Here is a 21,515-nt window from a genome sequence, read left to right on the forward strand (position 1 = left end):
ATCCTGGACGGTTGCTGCTAGTCTGAGCAGACAATACTAATCTCAACGGACAAGCAGTCTGATCTGCTTTAAGGCAGCTTCCAATTAGACAGAAAAGATTAGACAGAAAGAATATCCTTCTGCTCTTTAAATATGTCTGAAGTACAGACCAGAGTAGCTGTCTTTCAGACCTGCTGCCTTCTTTTGCCTGGGGCAGGGAAGGATCCTGATCTTTTGCCTCCTCCTTTTGCACTGCTCTTGAGAATCAACCTTGCCAAAAGAAGATCAGAGCTTCCCTTACCCTTTTATGAAAATATTGTGCCATGGTGTGACCAGTAAGCCCAGCTGCTTCTCCACTGTGGCAGTAATGACACAGACAAAACAAATGACCAAATGTGGATAATTAAATTTATACATTTGCTTTCTCCAGCGGGAAAAGTGTTTCTGAATAAAGAATTAAAATAAACCCATGTATTATTCATAGGAAGGATTTGAGCAGATTTGAGAGGAAATTAAATCCAGCCTCTAATTCACCGAAATCTTTTTCTCTTAACAAATAACAGATTTTCACCAAATGCCAGACTCCTTGCCTAATACATCACCTTCAGCTGTACCTCTTCCATTATTTCTGTCGATTATAAGAGCTCCCTTTGCATCACCCTCCACATTTGATGAGACCTTTTGCAGTGGTGGGAAACCTGTGGCTACCCCAGATGTTGCTGGACCTCAACTCCCATCACTCCCAGCCAGCATGTCCAATGGTCTGAGATGATGGGGCAACATCTGGAGGATCTGGAATGGGGCAAGGGTAGGGTGGAACAGCAGCAAGGGGAGGGTTATGTGATTACACTGGCAGGAATATCAGACTGGCTTCACGAGTGTACCTTCACAAGTGACCGCCCCCTTCCACCATATACCGTAGGTAAAGCCCAGTGACCCCAATGTCAAGAGGACAATGTTTTGGCATTTCCCACCACACCAGTCACTGCTATGGAAGGCCACAGGTTCCCTACCCATACTCTATGTTAAGCCTTTGAGATTTGCTTAAAACTGCACGCTCAACTTGGGACTTCTATGTGTAAATAAACCTTCCAAGGAGTTCCCTGCATTTGATGCATCATTGTATAAATGTCTTCTGCTTGATCTGGGTGTATGTCCTAAAATATCAAACCACTGGACTGTATAGCCCCCAAATTCCTATTCCTGGACTTTGAAGATGCTCAAACTCAGGACAAAAGGGAGAAACATCACTTGGGAAGACAGACGAATGAATGCCAGTGTACTGGAAGAAGCAAAGATCACCAGTGTCAAAGGAATGATTCTTCAACATCAACTTTGTTGGAGTGGTCATGTTGTTCGGAAGCCTTATTATCATCTTCCAAAGCAACTACAGTCGTACCTTGGAAGTTGAATGGAATCCATTCCGGAAGTCTGTTCGACTTCCAAAATATTTGAAAACCCAAGTGCAGCTTCTGGTTGTCTGCAGGAAGCTCCAGCAGCCAATCAGAAGCCGCAGAAGCCCTGTCAGACATTCAGCTTCCAAAAATAGTTCACAAACCGGAACAGTCAATTCCAGGTTTGCAACGTTTGGAAGCCAAAACGTTTGAGAACAGTCTTTACCAAAGGTGTCATGGGCTTTGAAGACGCTCAAACTCAGGACGAAAGGGAGAAACGTGCTAAGAGGAAGACATGCTTGGCAAACACTCATCGTGATCAACCTCCGCCAGGAAACCTATGTCCCCACTGTGGAAAGATGTGTGGATCCAGAACTAGCCTCCACAGTCACTTATGGACTCACTGTTAAAACCATGTTCATGGCTACTAGTGATCGCCAAAGAAGAAGATTTCTGGGATACTGCAACATGGTACCAACAGTCCATCAAGGCCTTCCATGGGCCCCACAAGAGATTGTGAACCCAGTGAAACAACAACAACAAATGGATATATGCAGGCCACACACACACACACACAAACAAACACACACATTCTCCATGCCCAGAGCAGTTCCTCCACACTCTCTGACCTCTTCACAAAATTTAGACACAACTCCTACACCTCTGATAGGATGCTTAATTCTAGGTGGAGAAAAGGAGACAATGAGCTGGAATGGATGTGCTGATTAGGAATAGAAAGGTGGGAAAAGGAGATGTGTGAAAGTGGCAGTGGAGACTGAGGAGGCCTTTTGGGGGCACATGGGAGGGCAGTGCCACCATAACACAAAAACATGGGTTCAAGGCTTGGATCCTCATCATGCTTGACAAGGCATGACTCCCAAGCCACCATTAAATAAAAGCTGAGATTAGCTTCCATGGATTGCAAAGTAGAGACTGCCTATTACTCGCTTGCCATGGTCACCATGGCACTTGGATTCATTCCAAGTTCATATTTTGTGTCACTGGCAATAATGGATCTGTAATTTTTATAGGCCACTCCACGGAGACAGATGTGATCTGCAATTTGATGGCGGCTTGGGAGAATGTCACGTAAAAATCATGCAAATGGTACAAGAAGATACATATTCTATTTTAGTTTTAGTTTTAACGTATTTACAGTGGCACCTTGGTTCTCAAATGCCTTGGTACTCAAACAATTTGGAACCCAAACACTGCAAACCTGGAGGTAAGTGTTCCCGTTTGTGAACATTTTTCAGAAGTTGAATGTGTTCCATTTTGAGTGTTTTGAGTCCTTCACTGAGGTCTGTCAGTTTTTGCCATTTATTTTGCATTTTTGTTTCTGCTGCTCTTTTTTGTGTGTGACTGTGTGGAACCCAGTTCGGCTACTGATTGAGTGAGTGAGTGAGTGAGTGACTGCAGTACATTGTTGATTGCTTTCATTTTATGGAGCAATGGTCTTGTTAGATAGTAAAAATGTTAAATTGCTGTTTTAGGGGTTGTTTGTAAAAGTCTGGAATGAATTGATCCATTTTGCATTACTTTCTATGGGAAAGTGTGTCATGGTTTTGAATGCTTTGGTTTTGGAAAGGACTTCCAGAATGAATTAAGTTTGAGAACCAAGGTACCACTGTACTTAGTTTACATTGCATACCTCGAACGAAACACTTAACAATAACAATTCCAAAACAACTGAGGTGCTGAGTAGGTTGCATGGATTATTTTAGGGGATGTAAATATAAGTATGGTTACAAATCATGATTTTGAAATTTCCTTTTGTGGTTCAAATAGTCTTGTTTCCATGTATATGATATGAAGTACCACTGTGTGGTTGGACCATAAAGAAGGCTGGTCGTCGAAGAATTGATGCTTTTGAATTATGGTGCTGGAGGAGACTCTTGAGAGTCCCATGGACTGCAAGAAGATCAAACGCATCCATTCTTAAGGAAATTAGCCTTGAGTGCTCACTGGAAGGACAAATCGTGAAGCTGAGGCTCCAATACTTTGGCCACCTCATGAGAAGAGAAGACTCCCTGGATAAGACCCTGATGTTGGGAAAGATGGAGGGCACAAGGAGAAGGGGACAACAGAGGACGAGATGGTTAGACAGTGTTCTCGAAGCTACAAACATGAGTCTGACCAAACTGCGGGAGGCAGTGGAAGACAGGAGTGCCTGGCATGCTCTGGTCCATGGGGTCACAAAGAGTCGGACACGACTAAACGACTAAACAACAACTACCACTGTGTGGCATCATAATGACTTCTCCTCTGATTTCTGCATTCTTCCTTTTCCATGCCCTATGGCAGCCACTTTGTGACTGGCTCCCACACCACTTTTTTAGAATTCCACATGTGCCCACCAGCCTCAAAAGTTAATTGATTCCAATTGGCATTTTGCGTTAAACACCAACAGTATAATAATATTGGAGCGGTAACTGTGGGAGGTGAGGGGGAAATCCTGGAGTTGGAAAGGCATCATCAACAACAACTGCTTGAGAACTTAATGGCATACTCATTCATCCCCAACATTTTCAGAATCTTCCTGAAGTTAACAAGATTTGCAACCCTCGTTGCTTGTTTTTCACAAAACTCAAAATAAACTAAAAGACAAAAGCCGACTGCCAAGCTCTGATTTTTAATGTGACCCTGACTAATCTGGAAACATGACTTTTCAGAATAGAAAGGAGAACTGAGGGAAAAATGAAGGGGTTTATTGTTAAGTACTCGCTGTGAGATCTGCACTTACTCATTCTAATTGCAGAATGTTTTCCATGCCAATTTCTTTGCAAGCTGGTTCAGTTATGCAGGTTCCTTTCATGCCCCTCTAATCACCCATGGGTTGTCCAAGCACAGGGCTGCCAATACTCTATGCATTTACTTAGGCTGTTACAGTGCATACCTGCTGTTTCCTGAAAGCTCAGAGCAGATCACTCCAGTTTTTCAACTGCCCTTACAAAAAAACAAAACCCTGTGTCCTTATCCGTCCCTGGACACCCCGCCAAAGCCACCTCCCCACAAAAGGTATGACGTGAAGGTACATGAGGCCACTGCTTTGCTAGCTGTTGTTGTTGTTTAGTCGTTTAGTCGTGTCCGACTCTTATTGACCCCATGGACCAGAGCACGCCAGGCACTCCTGTCTTCCACTGCCTCGCACAGTTTGGTCAAACTCATGCTGGTAGCTTCGAGAACACTGTCCAACCATCTCGTCCTCTGCCTTCCTCTTCTCCTTGTGCCCTCCATCTTTCCCAACATCAGGGTCTTCTCCAGGGAGTCTTCTCTTCTCATGAGGTGACCAAAGTATTGGAGTCTCAGCTTCAGGATCTGGCCTTCCAGTGAGCACTCAGGGCTGATTTCCTTAAGAATGGATAGGTTTGATCTTCTTGCAGTCCATGGGACTCTCAAGAGTCTCCTCCAGCACCATAATTCAGAAGCATCAATTCTTCGGCGATCAGCCTTCTTTATGGTCCAGCTTTCACTTCCATACATCACTACTGGGAAAACCATAGCTTTAACTATACTGACCTTTGTTGGTAGCTGTAGGTCTGGTCAGTTCCTTGGATGAGTGACTGCCTGAAAATCATATGCTCACTGCTTAAGATAGATTCAGTGATGGAATAAAGGCAGGATATAAATCAGGCGTGGGAAACATTGGGCCCTACAGATGTTGGTGAACTCTGACTCCCATCATTTCTGGCCACTGGCCATCCTTGGTAGGGCAAATGGGACTTGTATTTCAGCAACATCCAGACCAAATATTCCCCACATCTGATACAGATGTGAGAACAAAGTAAGAAATTCAAAGGAGAGCGGCAGCATGGTCCAGAACAGACATTCATTTAGCATTGTTTCCTTGCTACCGAGAGCACATTATCATTTCTATTTCTTCGGCGAGATGCTGTCGGCAAGACTGCGGCCAACATTTTACCAGCAATTTACTGAATGTGTAAATTGATGGAATCCCTGCTATCATTAGCTGACTCAATAAGAGCTCCAGAATTACGTTAATCAGATACAGTGGTTTCTGCAACTGATTCGAGCATCGTTCAGCTCCTCTTCTGGGGAAACGTTAAGAAAACTCATCCATCATATGGATAAGAAATGTGCAGATACTGCAGCGGCAGCAAAAACCCTATCAAAGTGGCACATGTAGACTGAGGCCAGACTGTATGGTACCCACTGATGATTGGCCCTTTTATTTTAGCATATGCTGCGACTATTTTGTATTGATGTTTTAATTGGTTTTCAAAATGTGCACAGATGTATGTGTTTTTCTGCCTGCCAACAGAAAACCCCCATCATTCAGCCCAGACACTGAGGTCCAGCTCCCTCACTGTGAGAAGTGAAGTTACAGGGAACCAGGCAGAGGTCCTTCTCAGTAGTGGCGCCCGCCCTGTGGAACACCCTCCCATCAGATGTCAAGGAAATAAACAACTATCTGATTTTTAGAAGACATCTGAAGGCAGCCCTGTTTAGGGGAGTTTTTAATGTTTGATGTTTTATTGTGTTTTTAATATTCTGTTGAGAGCCGCCCAGAGTAGCTGGGAAAACCCAGCCAGATGGGCGGGGTATTAATTTATTATTATTATTATTATTATTATTATTATTATTATTATTATTTAAAGATTGCCAAAGGCTGGTTATTTGCTTCACAGCTATATGCTGCAGTGTATTTAGATTTCCTCAAATATAAATGTGGCTATCACAACACCTCCGTCAAATGCTGGAAAGGAATGAGCATTTTCATGTCTGCAGCTGACAAATTAAGACCTGCTTGAGGAGGAGTGATGGAGCCCTAAGTAACATTTCTATACAGTACTGGTAATTGAAAAGGAACTATTAAAAGCCCTCGACCTTGAGACCTTTGTGAATCATTTTGCAAAAGAGTGGTGCATTCAGCTTCTTCAGATCTAAAAACTTCTCCATTCCCTCTCAGCAAGTGACAATCTGTTCCGCCAGAGATGGCTATTCAGATACAAAACATGCACAGGCCCCAGGTATCTCAGGTTGCTCTTACCGTATTTTTCTGTGTATAAGACGCCCCCATGTATAAGACGCCTCCTATTTTGGGGGACTCCAAATTAAGAAAACACCCCTTAGCACTACCCATGTATAAGATGTGCCTCAATTCTAAACCAATTTTTTGGTAAAAAAAATACAGTACATTCCTTGTGTTGAGAGTCTACATTCCTGGAACTGCTTGTGCTGCTTCCTGAATCACTTGTTTTGATTGTCTCATTTGTATGTCAAGGAAATATTTGTAACTCTATAGTGGTACCTTGGTTCTCAAACGCCTTGGTTCCCTAACACCGAAAACCCAGAAGTAAGTGTTTTCTAATGTTTTTCGGAAGCCAAATGTCTGATCTGGTTGTCGGCTATTATTTCTGGGGTGGCTGCACCAATCAGAAGCTGCACCTTGGTTGTCAAACATTTCAGAAGTCAAACAGACTTCCGGAACAGAGTAACTTTGGCGCTTTTGTTTTTGCTATCTATTTTGCATTTTTGTTTTTGAGGCTTTTTCGGTTAATTTGTTTGTGTGACTGTGTGGAACCCAGTTCAGCTACTGATTGATTGATTGATTGATTGACTGTGTGACTGCAGCAATGGATGCAAGGCCCCATCCAAACAATGACTATCATCAGTGCAGGTAAGGGAATTTTTAATTTTATTTTTATCATCTACAATATTGTCTTATTTATTTTATAGTACAGTACATTGTTTATTGCTTTCATTTTATGGCTCAATGGTCTCGTTACATAGTAAAATTCATGTTAAATTGCTGTTTTAAGGGTTGCTTTTTTAAAGTCTGGAGGGTTCTGGAAGCATCTCTGTGTGAAAGAAACAAGCAGAAGGTTCGTGATATTTGGGTTATTCCTTCAGAGAAGCTGAATACAGCTGGCTTAAACTGGTTCTCTTATCTCTTCTGTCAAGGTCATGCAGACTATAAAAAGAGGCCAGAAGGAGCCTGGGTTTCACTTCCACTTTCTATCTCTTTTCCTACTGGTGTGGTGTTCTGTACATAGTATGCTATAGTGTTATAAGTTATTGTAAGTTTAAGTTAAGTCTGCTACAACTGGATTTCTTATGGACAGTGCCAATCCTGAATGTATTGGATTTGTCACCATTATGCCTTCAGTAGCAGTAAAGTTCTGTAGGATGAAATATTAATTGCCTTTGGTCTATTTTGGGGGGGAATCCTGCAACGTGTTTAAGTTTTTACTCTGCTAACTATATGTTGGAATCTGCTCTGGATCAATATTGAGTAGAATTTCAATGACAGTAAAATGGCAGCCAGACTATGAAATATCTCTTTGGAATATGCTAAAACATGCAAAACAAAACAAGAACCCCACTCAGAGTAGAGTATACTCTGGCTAAACTCTGGACTTAGTTATTCAGTTACTAGCTTAATTTCCTGGTTGAAGGCTCCTGGTCCAGTCTCTATGTGAAGTAGAACTATGGGGATAAAAACTAATCAGCATGATTCCATTCATTGTCCTCTCCCATATACTTCTCCCTCTCTCTTTGTAAACACGAAATCCACAGCTGTTCTCCGCATATTCATCTTTTCCATAGACATCTCTCTCACATTGTGGTATAGCTTTATTATTCCTTCCAGAAGGTCTTTTATCCTGGAGAAGTTTTGCCTGGCAAAATTACCGGCTTTGTGTGTGTAGTCTGAGCTGTGTAGCAAACTGTGGAATACATTATGCATCGTATTTTAATTATCAGCTCAGAATGAATGATCCTCTTGATGGAGAAAAATAATAATAATTCCTTGAAAGTCAAAGCTCCATGGAGTTTTAGTCTCAGAGATGAACATTACTTCTTATGTCAAACAAAGCCATCCCTCTGCTCCATCTTGGAGGAAATGTAGGATATAAATCTATCCAATCAATCAATAGATCTCTGCTCTTACTTTGTAGAAAGGAGAACTTTAGATCTTTGAGCAAATTAAGGTGGTGCATACTTTTCAGCATGCCCAGCAACCTTGCAAGTGAAGTTTTAAAAAACATAGTAAGGAGGAGAAGGGGCAGAAGTTCTGGGGCCCAGTACAAACATCTTGGGGACTTACCCTCTAACCATGGTCCTGGGAATCCCTATTAGAAAACAAGAGTTATAACTCAAAACCATGAGGCTTTCTTTATGAACATGAAAAATGTAATGCAGTGGTACCTCAGGTTAAGTACTAAATTCATTCCGGAGGTCCGTTCTTAACCTGAAACTGTTCTTAAGCTGAAGCACCACTTTAGCTAATGGGGCCTCCCGCTGCCGCTGTGCCGCTGGAGCACGATTTCTGTTCTCATCCTGAAACAAAATTCTTAACCTGAGGTACTATTTCTGGGTTGGCGATGTCTGTAACCTGAAGCGTATGTAACCTGAAGCATATGTAACCCGAGGTACCACTGTACTACAAAGAGAGTAACTATTATGATGATGCTAACATAAGCATACCAGACCTTAAAAACCACCCATACAGGGGCAGCAGTATTCCTTTACAGCAGAAAATGGACACTGGCATTTAAACCTAACAGCCAAGTGACAAGTTAATGGCTTGATTTAAATATTAATGATCCAGATGCCACTGCAAAAGATCAATTTCTTTACCAACCTCTGAGGCATTGTGCTGGTCATTTTGTTATACGTTCTTCAAAAACGTAAGAGGACAGAACAGAAGCCATCTGTCTAAGGCAGCAGGTTACAACTCTATAAGTCACAACGAGGTTTCAATGAAGTTATTATACAGGTTTGGATTCCGGTTTTATACATTTCCACCCCCACCCATACATACTTGGGGGAAAGTATGTAAGTTGGATAGACATGAACAGATGGTTGGCTTGGTATAATTGCACTAATGGGGGGTACAATATCTGCTTCAGAAATGAAACCTATGTGATAGCCAGAGTATCCTCAGCATCAGGGAAGCAGCAGATTCATCTCTAAGAGTCCTTATTCACGGGTAGGATGCATGGAGACTTGCTATTTAAGGTAACCAAAATTCAGTCAGCTGCTATTCTGGTCCTGAATTGCCTCTTAGTTCATTCTCAGGCACTGTGAAATGGTTCCCATGGAATATGGAGGTGGCATCAAAGACCTTCAGGTTTCAGAGGTTGCTGTCTCTGAGCTGAGCAAGAAACTTTGAGCACTTCAGAAGTTTGAATGGTTATTACACATTCACCCTGGGGTCATCAGGCACTGAGAGTCAGTGGAGAAGTTCCTGAGATCTTCAACCACTGATGATTTCTTAGTTTCCTTTGCTATCTAGGAGCTGTATGCTGAGAACCTTGGGCGAAAGCTTCCTTGTTTGAATAAAATAGTATCGTGTAAATAACACCCCAGCTTGCAGCTTGTCTACAACAAACTAAACAGCCTGTTAAAATGTGTGAAGGTAAAGGTAAAGGGACCTCTGACCTTTAGGTCCAGTTTTGGACAACTCTGGGGTTGCAGGGCTCATCTCGCTTTACTGGCTGAGGGAGCCGGTGTACAGCTTCCAGGTCATGTGGCCAGCATGACTAAGCCACTTCTGGCGAACCAGAGCAGCACACAAAAATGCCGTTTACCTTCCCGCCGGAGTGGTACCTATTTATCTACTTGCACTTTGACGTGCTTTCGAACTGCTAGGTTGGCAGGAGCAGGGACCGAGCACCTAGACTTTGTCACACTTTCTGTGATTTCATATCCCTGGACTTCAGACACCTCTTCCTCTCCTTTCCTCCCAATCCGTCCATCCTCCCTGGACTATCTCCACTTTGTACAAGCAATAGTGATAAGCCCTTTGACATCCAAGCTGAGATGCATCTGTTGCCACCCAATAAATGGAAAGCCAAAAGTCTTTCCCAACAGCTAGGCGTCTCTCCTTGTTGGACGAAAAATGCCAAAGAAAGAGAACAAAAGAATTTCTGCTCTCCTTCAGCTCTGGAATGGTGGTTGCGCAACAGCAGCTGCATCCATGTGTGGTTGTTGTTGCCTTATATGAAGGGTAGCCAACTGTCATGGAAGAAAGCTAAGAGTTAGGGGATTGGTGGTGGGATAACTATGAGTGGTCAGAGGGAGGAGAAGAAGAAGCCAACTGGGAGGAGCAGGTGTCAGAAGCTGAAGAGCTAACAGGGTTTAGTCTGAGGCAGAGGAAGTCCAGAATTAGAGGCAGAAATTGAGATTTGGGGGTGGGGGCAAGAGGCAGAGATGAGGCAGGCTGCTGAAGAAGCCAGGGGGTCTCCCTGTCCTACTGTGACCAGCTTCTCCCCTCCCCCACCGTCTCCCAGAAACTGCAGAGGTATGGAGAGGGCAGGGCAAATGCAGGCAAGATGAAGGAGCCTCATATTGCTTGGAAAGGAACTGGGGAAGGAGAAGTCTTACAGAACTGTGGGAAGGCGGAGGATCTCAGTCCTCACAACTGTCTCATTGGGGCAATATCTACTGGGAAGAGTTGCTGTGCTCACTAGGCCTAAGCTGTTTGATTTCTTCAAATAGAGTCGATTTCACTGACACCTTGCGAGTTCATTTTGATCTGCTCCTGATACCAACATATGCTCTCCATGTGTTGTCAAATTCCTAGCCATATGCCATGCTGACTGGGGCTGGTGGGAGGCCACCACTCCATAGAGCAATCCCTGCCTTACACCACAGTGTAGATCACCACACTGGCAACACCTGCCTTCACCAAGCCAGGCTAGGTCCATCTAGCTCCCTAATGTCTAATTTCATAATAGGGGTCCTTCCCAACTGTCTGAGATATTTTGACCAGTCATCTCAGGGACTTGAGCCAGAACTTTCAACATGGGAAACATGCCTTTGACCACTGAGTTATGCTTTTCTAGAGTTTGAATATATCCCAGTGGCTAGTGAATGCTCTCAGCCACTGGTGCCTGTTGTAAGAACTTCATTCTATGCATCTCCCGAGTATAATTAAAAGCCATCTTTACGTTACTACATTCTCCTGTCATCTTTATTTAGAACAACCTATTCTACATCTCGTCACACCTCCGGTGTTGCTAAAGGGAATTCAAAAGGGCAATTCTAAATGTCACCCATCCTGCACAATATTTCACCAGCTCTATTTCCAATTTTCTTCTCTTGGCTGTGTGTGCCTTTTCTTCCCACTCAACAGAAGGTTTCTCATGGGGCGACTTCGGAGCTGTGTTAAATCATGGCAAGCATGACTCCATCTATCCTCAGCCTGACTCATTGCAGCAGAGAGCCCTACTGTGCAGCTGACATCAAGTTTGGGAGGCTTATATATGGGAATTCATAAACTTTGCAAACTGCTGGACCATCTATCATAGACAAGAGGGTAAGCTAATCATGACAGACCATCTCCCTTTTCTAGGTACTTTTCTTATCTATTCTATATATTTTCATCCCTTGCCGATTAGGAGGTTGGCAATCAGGAGGTTGGAGGTTCGAATCCCTGCAATGGAGCAAGCTCCTGTTGCTCTGTCCCAGCTCCTGCCAACCTAACAGTTCAAAAGCACACCAGTGCAAGTAGAGAAATAGGTACCACTGTGGTGGGAAGGTAAACGGCATTTCCGTGCGCTCTGGCTTCCATCACAGCTTCCATTGCACCAGAAGCAGTTTTAGTCATGCTGGCCACATGACCCAGAAAGCTGTCTGTCGACAAACACTGGCTCCCTCAGCCTGAAAGCGAAATGAGTGGCATAACCCCATAGTCGCCTTTGACTGGACTTAACTGCATGTATGCAATGAACTGTTGCAAGTTGGCATAGTTCTCTGCTGTATTCCAGTCCACATATGACTCCACATCTAAAATCAAAACAATCACCCTGTTCAAAGCCTATATACTACTCTGCTCCTCCAATCTCTTCCCTGGCATCAATCTAAAGCAATCAGACTTCGCTCGGTATACCTCTGCTCTTGCCTGCAATTACTCAGACTCCCACACTGTTTTGAAGGACTCCTTTGTGATGTCCGTATGCCTTAATTTCCTGAAGTAAACAAAAGCCCTGCATCCCTTTAGGATGAATCCATCTCCAGATGCCTCGTTCATTGTGTGCTTGGTCTGAAGCCTAGCGATGCAAGCAGAATGACTCTTTTTTGCTTTGCTCCCCCCCTCCCTTTTAGCTCAAAAGGCTTTGGAACAGGTTGTTATGTGCCTCAGTCTTGTTACCAATGTTATCAGGGCATTCACACTGTAAAACCTATCGAGCCAAGAAGGTCTTGCTTGATATTTTATGCAAGAAGAAATGGTCCTGTTGCATCTCAGCTAACGATTTAGGAGAATGAAAAATGGACCGTCCTGTATCGTAAGTGCATTTGAATCCCACCCACCCACCCCCCGTAAATATCTACATGCCATTTTAATATTTATTTATTTATTAATTGCCAGAAGATTGCCATCTGACAAGAAGGTGTTGGTCTGGGGTGCTCTTGTGTTTTTAACAGAAGCTTAATTTGAGGAAATCAACTTTTCGTGTAGGAGAGCATGATGACTTGTAACACCTGTAGACTTAGCATCTGTTGGCAACCCTACCCATATTCCTTTTTTGATGCATAATTTCATTCACTTTCTGAGATTATATCTGCAGCTATTTTGTGCCAAATCATGCCATGGATTCATTAATACCTTCTTCCACCAAAAAGGCTTCCAGAGCAGATGGGAAAAGGCTTGTGGCTACGCAAATGTTGTAGGACTACAGCTCCCATCATTCCTCATGATAGTCCAGGCTGGCTGAGACTGATGGGAACTGGAGTCCTAAAATTTATCTGGAGATCATAGAGCATAGAATTGCAAAGCTAGAAGGGGGCAATACAGAAATAACCACATCCAAAATAAGCTGTTTACCTAATTCCACCCCTCTTTTTCTCAGCTCTTTTTATGGAAATGAGTGCCTTATGTCGCCTTGAAAATGGAGGACTATAATTTTCAAAATGCTTTTTTTATGGGTTTCTTTTGTTTCTTTTGAGGGGGAGCTGCTTCTCATAAACTGGCAAAACCAACAAGATGCTGAATTCCTTACAGTTCAGCAGCTTGAGGCTCGATTTATAACAAAAGCTATTAAAAAGTGAATTCAGTATGGTGACAAATATGAGCCCCAGTTAAGAGGACAGGAAAAGACCCACCAATTATGGGAATAGAGTAAAATAGGTAAATAACCTCTGGACAATTAAGTCCAGTCAAAGGTGACTATGGGGTTGCGGTGCTCATCTCACTTTCAGGCCAAGGGAGCCGGCGTTTGTCCACAGACATCTTTCCAGGTCATGTGGCCAGCATGACTAAACTGCTTCTGGCGCAACAGGACACCGTGATGGAAACAAGAGCGCATGGAAACACCATATACCTTTCCGCCGCAGATGTACCTATTTATCTACTTGCACTGGTATGGTTTCGAACTGCTAGGTTGGCAGGAGCTGGGAGAGAGCAACAGGGAGCTCACCCTGTCATGGGGATTCAAACCACCGACCTTCTGATAGGCAAGCCCAAGAGGCTCAGTGGTTTAGACCACAGCATCAGCCACAATAGGAGGAAGCCTCCTAGGCAAAGAAGGCTCTGAATCCTTCCTCCTTCTCTTGTAACAATGGCAGTGTTCTCTAGAGGCATAAATGCATCTTGTTCTTGCATAGAGAGTTGTAATGTCAGTGTACCACCCAGGACTTGCTTGTCCTCATATCCAGAAGTGGTCAGGATCTTATGCTGTAAGTCATCTCGGCCCTACAGATGTTTTTGAGACTACAATTCCCATCATCCCTGACCACTGGGCCTGCTAGCTAGGGATCATGGGAGTTGTAGTCCCAAAACATCTGCAGGGTCGAGATTGAGGAAGCCTGCTGTAAGTCTTTATGTTAATAGATTCATTCACCCAAAGTGATTTTTAAAACTGCTTTGAGGTTTGGTTATAGCCAAGTGGTATATAAATATCGAGGAATAAATAAATAATAATAGACCCATGTAACAGGAAGACTATTATATATTATTTTCCAAATTGGGACATGATCAATTATTTCCATGTTCTTTATTTTCGTGAGCTTTTACCATCACTGCAGGTCCATTGAGGACACGTGTCTTTGGCTCCCCAGGACCCTCATCAATTTTCCAGGTTTCTTTCAGATTCCTCACATTTTGAAATTATTCTTCTACCATAGCTTTCTAGTCTTCCTCCACTCTCCTTATTTCTTCCCATTCATATCACACATTTTGGGGGACTATCACACTTGCAACCGCATCATGAAAGCTGAATTAGGAAATAGTTGTGGATGACACAATTTCTAATGTCGAGAATGAAAGCTTGTTTAGAGCTCGGCAACAATGTAATTTCCCCTGCCTACATATGTCACTGTTTTGTTCCAGGCATCAGAAGGTCACATAGGTGAATTTTTCCATACCCACCATGGACTTTTACTTGCTTTATGTCCCAGTCTTATTCATCACCTACATCAACAGCATATTTATGTGGCAAACGCGACCAGTGGGTAAATATCTCCTCTAAAAAGAAGGCCCAGAACAACATAGAACATTGTGTACTCACGTAGTTTGAAGCCAGATCTGGATGAAGGTAATCAATGCCTGCCAAATAGATAAATAAAGGATGGCAGATAAAACACTATCAGCACATTGACAAATGAAAATAGCAAAAAAAAAGTTTTGGATAGCCACAGAATTAAATTGCTCTGCATATAAGCATGCTGCAAGGAATAAGATAAGTGCATACTTTGTATACTTTGTTATTTAGACTACTATTAAATGTTACGTATGCGGTTGCACGAATTCAGAAATACCTTTGGGATCTGAGGCAGAAGTTAGGGCTGTAAGAGTTACGGATTAGATTTACCAATGGCCATAACAACCTCTCAAAGGGACATGTTGACAAGCTACAAACAATTCCACCAAAGCTGTGGGTAATATAATGAATTGAAAAAGATGTTTAAAATAATGTTTGAAAAACAAAACAAAACCCAGAAGCTTTCCTTTTGGGAATTTTAGGGACAGAACTACCCAAACTGTATAGAAATTTATTCATGTACGCTACTTCAGAATGTTACTTGCCCCAAAATGGAAAGAAGAAGTCCCAGCAAAAGAAGGATGCATACAAAAACTTATGGAATATGCAGAAATGGCAAAACTTACTGGACAAATAAGAAATCAAGATAACAAACCTTTTATGAAAGAATGGAAATGGTTTAATAAATATTTACATATAAACTGTAAACAGATAAGAACATTGGCAGGATTATTGTAATAGCCTGCAGTTTTATAAGAGTATTTAAAGTAGTATTTAAAGAATATTTAAAGTAGATGAATAAGTGAATAAATTAAGTTAATTTGGAATATGCAGAATATATATATATATATATAATATAAGGTACTGCAGAAAGAGGGGGGAGGAAGTCGAGTTTTGAAATGTTAAAATGATTGTAAAATTATTGAAATGTATAAAACTGAAAATCATGAAGAAGAAGAAGAAAGAAGAAAGAAGAAAGAAGAAAGAAGAAGAAGAAGAAGAAGAAGAAGAAGAAGAAGAAGAAGAAGCCGCAGCAGCAGCAGCAGCCATGGGTTATAGAATATATAGTAGATGAGTTTGCAGAAAGCCTAAATTTGAAAGCTTCACACTAAAGTCATCATGTATCTGAGAGCCACAAAAGATACTCCCATGGCCACATCTTGATTCCAGCAGCCACACTATTGCCATTAATTGCCCCTGTTGCTTTTCCAGAACCATTGCCTCTCCGGTACCTACATCCATTTCACCCTTTCTTATTCCTTCACCTCATATCTTCCAACATTCCTCATGCATGCACAAGATTTATCTAGAACTCGTTTTCCATTGAACTTACATGTAGAATGTTTGATGTTTTATTTTATATGTGTTGGAAGCCTTTGGTTCATTAATGATGTCTCATTTGATGATGCTCATCATTTAGTGGGGCGGGTAGAGGTTGCCTTTATTAATGTTTCTGGGTGAGCATTTTAGGTTGCATTGTTCACAGTTTTATTTTTTTCTGGTTTTATATTTCTTACATGCATTGCATTTCACATTCTCAAGTCGCTTTGAGACTCTATTGTATAAGCAATTGCTTATTACAATGAATAATAATCATAATTCCCCACATTTCTGCATCAGTTGATGAATTTATAAAGAATAATTGGTCAGCATTTTCACGCATATTTCTCCCAAGAAGCTTATATTTGCAAGCTGTTCCCCTAAGATAAAGCATTTTTCGGTTCTTTTGCTGCGAATATATGTATTTTTATGCAAACTTTCACTTAATATTCTCATTTTTGTGCACACTATTTGGCTGCAGAAGAGCATCCAAAAAAAATAATAATCAGAGAAGCATGAATTTTGAAGGATAGCTATTTTTTGCTTCCTATATTGCTTTGGTAAGCATGAATTAAGATAGTTTCCCATTACAATGTAAACCAAACTAAAAAAATTATGCCATGCACCTCTCAGCCATAACAGATGGCATGGTAGGGTGACATAGCGTAAATGCACCAGCAGACCCAATCCCGTGTTCTTGCCAGTGTGTTTGCACTGCACAGACCTCCCTACCACCTCACCCCTTCCCCTATCCTTCCTGGTACACAGCAGTAATCCAGTGATCAGGAGGTAAGCTGTGCACTGCCGCCACACCATATAGGAATTACCAAAATTGAATTACTCAAGTGTTCCTACTTTTAAAGCCCTAAATGACCTCGGCCCAATATACCTGAAGGAGAGTCTCCACCCCCATCATTCAGCCCGGATACTGAGGTCCGGCTCCGAGGGCCTTCTGGTGGTTCCCTCACTGTGAGAAGTGAGGTTACAGGGAACCAGGCAGAGGGCCTTCTCGGTAATGGTGCCTGCCCTGTGGAACGCCCTCCCATCAGATGTCAAGGAAATAAACAACTATATGACCTTTAGAAGACATTTGAAGGCAACCCTGTTTAGGGAAGTTTTTAATGTTTGATGTTTTTATCGTGTTTTTAATATTCTGTTGGGAGCTGCCCAGGGTGGGTAGGAAAACCCAGCCAGATGAGTGGGCCATAAAGAAGAAGAAGAAGAAGAAGAAGAAGAAGAAGAAGAAGAAGAAGAAGAAGAAGAAGAAGAAGAAGAAGAAGAAGAAGAAGAAGTTGTTGTTGTAAGGGAGGGGGACTTTCTATCAGCAATGTACTACAGAAATCATGTTTCATATCTGAAGCAAACAGAATTTAAACGCTTGCTAGAGCCATGCCCAGGATTTTCTTGCATCAGTGAAATTGCTTTAAATCTATGGTTTGATTATTAGATTGCATGAAATACTGCTCCTATTTCAGATTCTGCTTGCTCCCTCCAGTTAGCCAGGTCACATACATACCACTTCTGTGCTCAGTCACTGTGAAACGTGACAAGTCACTCTGTGGGCCCAAGTAAAATAAGCCAGGGAGCTACAAGGCATGTGCAAATGGATGGGGTGCTGGGCAGACAAAAGGAGCATCATTTCCCCTGTGGTGTATCTCTATTAACAATGATAGGTCCCTGTGGATCTGTTCCAGCACAGTTACATGGTTACTTATTTTTAGCAGAATGATAGAACACTTACAGCACAAATTTGAAATGCCCTGTAATGTACAGTGAGGCAGGCATTGATATATCTCACATGTTGCAATATAAATGGTAGCATGTGTGTTTGTGTGTGTAATTCTTCTAAGTTGCCCTAAAACTGCAGAGCAGATTTAATGACACAATTTCCTCTTTGAAACTCAGTTCTGCTGGGCAAAACAAAATAAGCTGGCAGCTGTTGTACCTGAACTAAAATAGCGCTACCCATGGCACATTTTTGAGAATCATAATTATCCATGAATTGTAACCCAGGGGAGCTTTCTGTAGATGTTCCCTTGGCTGAAGTGAATCTCTTACAAAGTTCTCATTAAAATATCCATGTTTGGAAGTTATGCCTTATTTTAAAATCAGATTTCTCATGTGATACAGACTGAGAGTCATGATATTTTAGTTCACTTACCATCATCCATAATTCCTATAGTTACACCTTTCCCTGTGTAACCCAGCTCCCACGCTTCAGCTACATTCAGATCGAGTCCAGGAGTCCCATCTGCTTGCCCAGTGTTGATCTAATGCATAAAAAAATTAGAAAAACAAAACACAAGAGAATGATTTGCTTGGCACAAAACAGACTGTTTACATCCACAGAGAGTCTACTTGATCCATCTGCCACAGGCTAGCCTTCGTTTGCTTGGGAACGAGGCACTAAATCCAGGAATGCTGGCAATAAAATAAGAGAAGGTTTTAAAAAAGATTTGGATGCAATGGGACTGATGCATTTCATTGCTCAGTCAGAACCAGAGGTTTGCTTTAAAATCTGGCTTGAGTGGCAGATCACAGCCTGTGATCATGCAATAATAAAAATGATTATGCCTCTGAATATGTCAAAGGTTAACTTGTATCAAGCCAGACCATTGGCCTATTTAACTCAGTAAGGGACCCCTGGATGGTTAAGTCCAGTCAAAGGTGACTATGGGGTTGTGGCACTCATCTCTGCTTTCAGGCCAAGGGAGCTAGCGTTTGTCTACAGACAGCTTTCCAGGTCATGTGGCCAGCATGACTAAACTACTTCTGGCACAACAAAGCACCATGATGAAGGTCAGAGTGCACGGAAACACCATTTACCTTCCTGCTGGAGTGGTACTTATTTATCTACTTGCACTGATGTGCTTTCGAACTGCTAGGTTGGCAGGAACTGGGACAGAGCAACGGGAGCTCACCCCATCACAGGGATCTGAACCACTGACCTTCCAATCAGCAATCCCAAGAGGATCAGTGGTTTAGACCACAGCACCACCCACATGTCAGAATTGTCTACATTAACTGACAGCAGCTCTGCAGGGCTATCTCTGTCTAGGCAGGGCTGTCATTGGCAAATCGTCCTTTCAAAAGAGCTTAACTTTAGCTTCATCGTGTCAAAAAATAATTGGAAGTAGTAGGGTGCGTTTGCTATATTCTTCCATACCAAGACATGCTTGAGGACTGCAGAAATCTGAAATTGCTTCCCTGATGGAGAGGGATGGAAGTTCACTGTTGCTTACCAAGTACCACTGCTTTGTAAATAAAGGATCATTCATGTTGATGTCTATTTCATTGATATCTCTGTAGCCTCTCTTCCTCCTCCCAAAGCCTTCTTGCTGCACAGCCTTCTTCACCTGCAACAGTAATTGTATTAAAAGGTTATTACCATATGTGGTGTTTGCCCTCCTAGGTGACATCATGCTGGGTCATAAGGAAAGGGTTAAATGAGTGTGAAGTGATTGGCAAGTGGGGACCCAAGGGGAGGAGTTAGAGTTAGAGTTGTGAAGAAGTCAGTCAGGTGTTAGAGAAGAGAGAGGGAGGATAAATCTGTGGGTTGGGATAGTTTGATGTGTGTGAGAGAGAGACTCTGTTAAGAGGAGTCAGATAGACAGTTGGGATAATCAGTTAGAAGTTATTAGGAAGGTTTAGGCCGGTAAAGAAACTAAAGTTAAGAAACTGACAAGAAAAATTATCTGAAACCATAAACTTGTTAAAGCTTATAAAATAAACTTGTTTATTTGGTTTAATGTTAACAACTGTCTGGACTCCGTGTGTACCCGAGAGAAATGGGTTGGTGGCAGCGGGGAAGCAATCACAGCGGTGGCACAGGGATCAATAGACCGTCAAACGTCTGGGGACCCTGTGTGATCGCCACACCATATCATTGGTATTTGTGAAACAAGGGTATTGCCTTGTAGCTTACCATCTTGTACTTTTTTTAGTATGGGGAGGGACCTAAACACAGGAGCAGAGATGGAGAAGGAGCACCTCTCTTCCCCGGGTCTACGCTGCACCTGGGAGATGTGTGGAAGGTAGCTTCCTCAGCACTGACGCAATTCTACCAGGGCGCAGCGCCATTCATGGATCAGGCCTGACCTGGGGGCAGAAGCGGCAGAGGGGAGGAACTGTGGCAGCAGCATTGCCGCACCTCTCCTCTGCTGGGCTCCAGCATGCAAGGGAGGTGATGACAGCCCCTGCAGGGAGATCCTCCTCACACTACTGACTATGCCAGTGGCTCCTGCAAATGGTGGGCCAGAGCTGCTGGCTTGGGCACATCACTGGGGCTGCACTGCAGCAGTGGCAGCCTCTCCTCTCCTGCCCACTGTCCAGCAGCCGCTACAAGCTGCAAAAGGATGGAGTCCAGCAGTGGCGGCCATGGAGAGGCTCGGCCAGCTCATCGTCCTCCCAAAGCTCAGCAGCGGTTCTGGAGAGGGGAAGCAGGACAATCCCAGATCCAAACAGAAGCCAGGAATGCTTCTGTGAATCCGAGATGTCCCAGTAAAATCAGGGCAGTCAGGGATCTGGTCTTTCCATTTTCTGTTCTGGAGTTATCTCAATGAGTATTGGTGTCCAGTTCCATTCTGCTACTGATCAACATCCATCCATTCCCAATACAGTGGTACAGTGGCTTCAGGTTACATACGCTTCAGGTTACAGACTCCGCTAACCCAGAAATAGTGCTTCAGGTTAAGAACATTGCTTCAGGAGGAGAACAGAAATCGGGCTCCGGCGGTGCGGCAGCAGCAGGAGGCCCCATTAGCTAAAGTGGTGCTTCATGTTAAGAACAGTTTCAGGTTAAGTACGGACCTCTGGAACGAATTAAGTACTTAACCTGAGGTACCACTGTACCCCCTTCAGGAAGTCAGATTCACACGTATTATACCAGTTACACCGTTAAATACTTAGCTTCTGCATGCACAGGCTTTTGCCCTTATTCTGTGTTTGAAGCAGAGGTGGGCTACCATCAGCTCATCAGTCCTTGTGTTCAAACACAAAGAGCAAGTGGGAGCAATTCTGGGTAGAAAGGAAGCAGTTCCATAGAACAGCAACGGCCATCCTTGTTGTGCTTTGGGATTTCCATATTAAGTGCTCTCAAGCTTCGTGCGTTAATAGGCAGCAGAAGTGGGATGGCATATGTAAATGGAGCACCGAATCATTAAGAGGTGATTCATCTACAAGCCCCTGTTTGTGCTCTTTGAGAAAGGGGTACCCAATTGAATTAAAACTGGAAAACCTACAGCTGGCGAAAGAGAACACGGTATTTTCAGAGCACCTAATTAACCAGCGGAACATTACTATGTCACAAGGCTTTATTGAGGTGGAGCGCTAAGAAGGATTCGGAAAAAGGATTAAAGCTTAACGTGAATGAGGA

At 42.9% G+C, this 21,515-nt stretch overlaps 1 protein-coding gene across 1 annotated transcript in view; it reads right to left on the reverse strand.

The window, feature by feature from the left end:
- PCSK2 (proprotein convertase subtilisin/kexin type 2) overlaps positions 1-21,515 on the reverse strand; it is a 124,472-nt gene that overhangs the window by 35,321 nt on the left and 67,636 nt on the right. The window contains exons 3-5 of the mRNA XM_081906257.1: positions 19,384-19,497; positions 18,303-18,411; positions 14,849-14,886 (exon numbers count right to left, since the gene is read on the reverse strand). Of these exons, the coding sequence (XP_081762383.1) occupies positions 14,849-14,886; positions 18,303-18,411; positions 19,384-19,497 (261 nt within the window). The remainder of the gene's footprint in view (positions 1-14,848; positions 14,887-18,302; positions 18,412-19,383; positions 19,498-21,515) is intronic.

This window comes from Podarcis melisellensis (assembly GCF_964234715.1).
Source record: "Podarcis melisellensis genome assembly, chromosome: 3".
Lineage (NCBI taxonomy): Eukaryota > Metazoa > Chordata > Lepidosauria > Squamata > Lacertidae > Podarcis > Podarcis melisellensis.